Genomic DNA, 2,551 nt, shown 5'->3' with positions numbered 1-2,551 from the left:
CGCCCCTTCTACTTATTCCATTTCTTCTATTTTCCTTTACTTTGTTTCAATTTAGTTCCTAAAAGTGTTTGTGTCAAATTCTATCCTAATTTTCATCAAATGGTGTCCATCAAGTGGTATCAGAGCAAGTTCCAAAAAAAAAGGGGCCAAATTGTGGTAAAGTGTCTTTATTCTTGTTTTTCATTATTATTTGTGTTCCAAATATCATTATAAAAAAAAGAAAAAAAAGAAATTGCTACTCTTTGTGTGTTCTTGCAACACTCTAAAATTTTCTTTGTCTCCTTTGTTATTCATTTTCTCCTTTGTTTTAGAGTTTTTTTTTCTGTTGTTATAAATATTTCACAACCATGTCTAGTTCACCTTCACCTAGAACAACAGCTATGGCTATTCAAATGAGAGCCATGCGTGACCATTTTGAGAGATTGTTAAGAGAACAAGGTGAACAATTCCAACAAAAATTTGATGAGTTAGAAAGGAGGTCTAATGATGGTAGTGGTGATGAGGAGGAAAGAAGGCGTAGGAGGAGACAAGGGAGGGATCCTTTGAGGGGCATAAAAATTAAAGTTCCATCTTTTGTTGGGAAGAGTGATCCGGAGGCGTATCTAGAATGGGAGACTAAAATTGAGCAAATTTTTAATTGTCACAATTATTCTGATGTTGAAAAAGTGCAGGTTGCTTCCATTGAGTTCAAGGAGTATGCTTTAGTGTGGTGGGATCAATTGATCAAAGATAGAAGGAGGTATGATGAACGACCAATTGATACTTGGGAAGAGATGAAGAGAATCATGAGGAGAAGGTTTGTTCCTTCCTATTATCATAGGGATTTACACAACAAATTGCAAAGACTCACTCAAGGTTCTAAAAGTGTTGAAGAATATTTCAAGGAGATGGAAGTTGCCAAAATTAGAGCTAATGTGGAGGAGGACAATGAAGCAACCATGGCTAGGTTTCTTCATGGTCTAAATCGTGACATTAGTGACATAGTGGAACTTCATCACTATGTTGAAATGGATGAATTGGTACACCAAGCTATCAAAGTGGAACAACAACTCAAAAGAAAGAGCCAAGCAAGGAGAAGTTCCACCAATTTCAATTCTCCAAATTTGAAAGACAAGGAGGGTGCTTCATCTTCATCATCTACAGAGCCCATAGTTGAAAACAAAGGTAAAGCTATTGCACCTTCTCAAAGTGTTTCAACTAACAAAAAGGTTACATGTTTCAAGTGTCAAGGCAAAGGGCATATTGCATCTGAATGTCCAACAAAGAGAACTATGCTTATGGAGGAAAATGAAGAAGAGGAGGAAGGTAATAAGGATGTTGAAGAGAATGATGAAGAAGAAGAAGAAATACCTAGTGGAGAGTTACTCATGGTGAGGAGGATGTTGTGGAACTTGGTCAAAGAAGAAGACACCACTCAAAGAGAAAACCTTTTTCACACAAGATGCCTAGTCCAAAAAAAGGTATGTTCTTTAATTATTGATGGTGGGAGTTGTACCAATGTTGCTAGTACTCGTTTAGTGTCGAAACTTAATTTAGAAACAAAACCTCACCCTAAGCCATATAAACTTCAATGGCTTAATGAAAGTGTTGAAATGGTTGTTAATAGACAAGTTGAGGTTTGTTTTACAATTGGGAAATATGAGTTTTACAATTGTTGAAATGGTTTTTATGGTTAATAGACAAGTTGAGGTTTGTTTTACAATTGGCCAATTATAGTGTCTGTAATCGTTTTTATGGGTTTTGGCCTATTTTAGGGTCGTTTTTATGGTTTTTGGCCAATTTTAGTGTTTGTAGTCGTTTTTATGGTTTTTGGCCTATTTTAGTATTTCTAGTCGTTTTTATGGTTTTTGACCTATTTTAGGGTCGTTTTTTTGATTTTTGGCTAATTTTAGTGTGTAGTCGTTTTTATGGGGTTTGGCATATTTTAGTGTTTGTAGTCGTTTTTATGGTTTTTGGCTTATTTTAGGGTCGTTTTTATGGTTTTTAGCCAATTTTAGTGTTTGTAGTCGTTTTTTTTATGGTTTTTGCCCTATTTTAGGTCGTTTATATGGTTTTTGGCCAATTTTGGTGTTTGTAGTTGTTTTTATGGTTTTTAGCCTATTGTAGGGTCGTTTAATAAGTTTTTGGCCAATTTTAGTGATTGTAGTCGTTTTTATGGTTTTTGGCCTATTTTAGGGTCGTTTATATAGTGTTTGTAGTCGTTTTTATACTTTTTGGCCTATTTTATTGTTTGTAGTCGTTTATATGGTTTTTGGCATATTTTAGTGTTTGTAGTCGTTTTTATGCTTTTTCGCATATTTTATTGTTTGTAGTCGTTTTTCTATGGTTTTTGGCCAATTTTAGGGTCGTTCTTTAGTTTTTGGCCAATTTAAGTGTTTGTAGTCATTTTTCTGGGTTATGGCCAATTTTAGTGTTCGTAGTCGTTTTTATGGTTTTTGGCCTATTTTAGGGTCGTTTATATGGATTTTGGCCAATTTTAGTGTTTGTAGTCGTTTTTTATGGTTTTTGCCCTATTTTAGGTCGTTTATATGGTTTTTGGCCAATTTTGGTG

The 2,551-nt window shown here is 34.6% G+C and overlaps 1 protein-coding gene across 1 annotated transcript; it reads left to right on the top strand.

Annotated features, from left to right (window-relative positions):
• The first annotated feature begins 347 nt into the window (after nt 1-347).
• Nucleotides 348-1,658, top strand: LOC123896165. The gene has a single exon (XM_045946586.1). It carries the CDS (start codon nt 348-350, stop codon nt 1,656-1,658), a length of 1,311 nt encoding a protein of 436 aa, XP_045802542.1.
• The last annotated feature ends 893 nt before the right edge of the window (nt 1,659-2,551 follow it).

This window comes from Trifolium pratense, linkage group LG7 (assembly GCF_020283565.1).
Source record: "Trifolium pratense cultivar HEN17-A07 linkage group LG7, ARS_RC_1.1, whole genome shotgun sequence".
Lineage (NCBI taxonomy): Eukaryota > Viridiplantae > Streptophyta > Magnoliopsida > Fabales > Fabaceae > Trifolium > Trifolium pratense.
The sequence above is the reverse complement of the archived record's forward strand: the minus strand, read 5'-3'. Positions and strand labels throughout refer to the sequence as shown.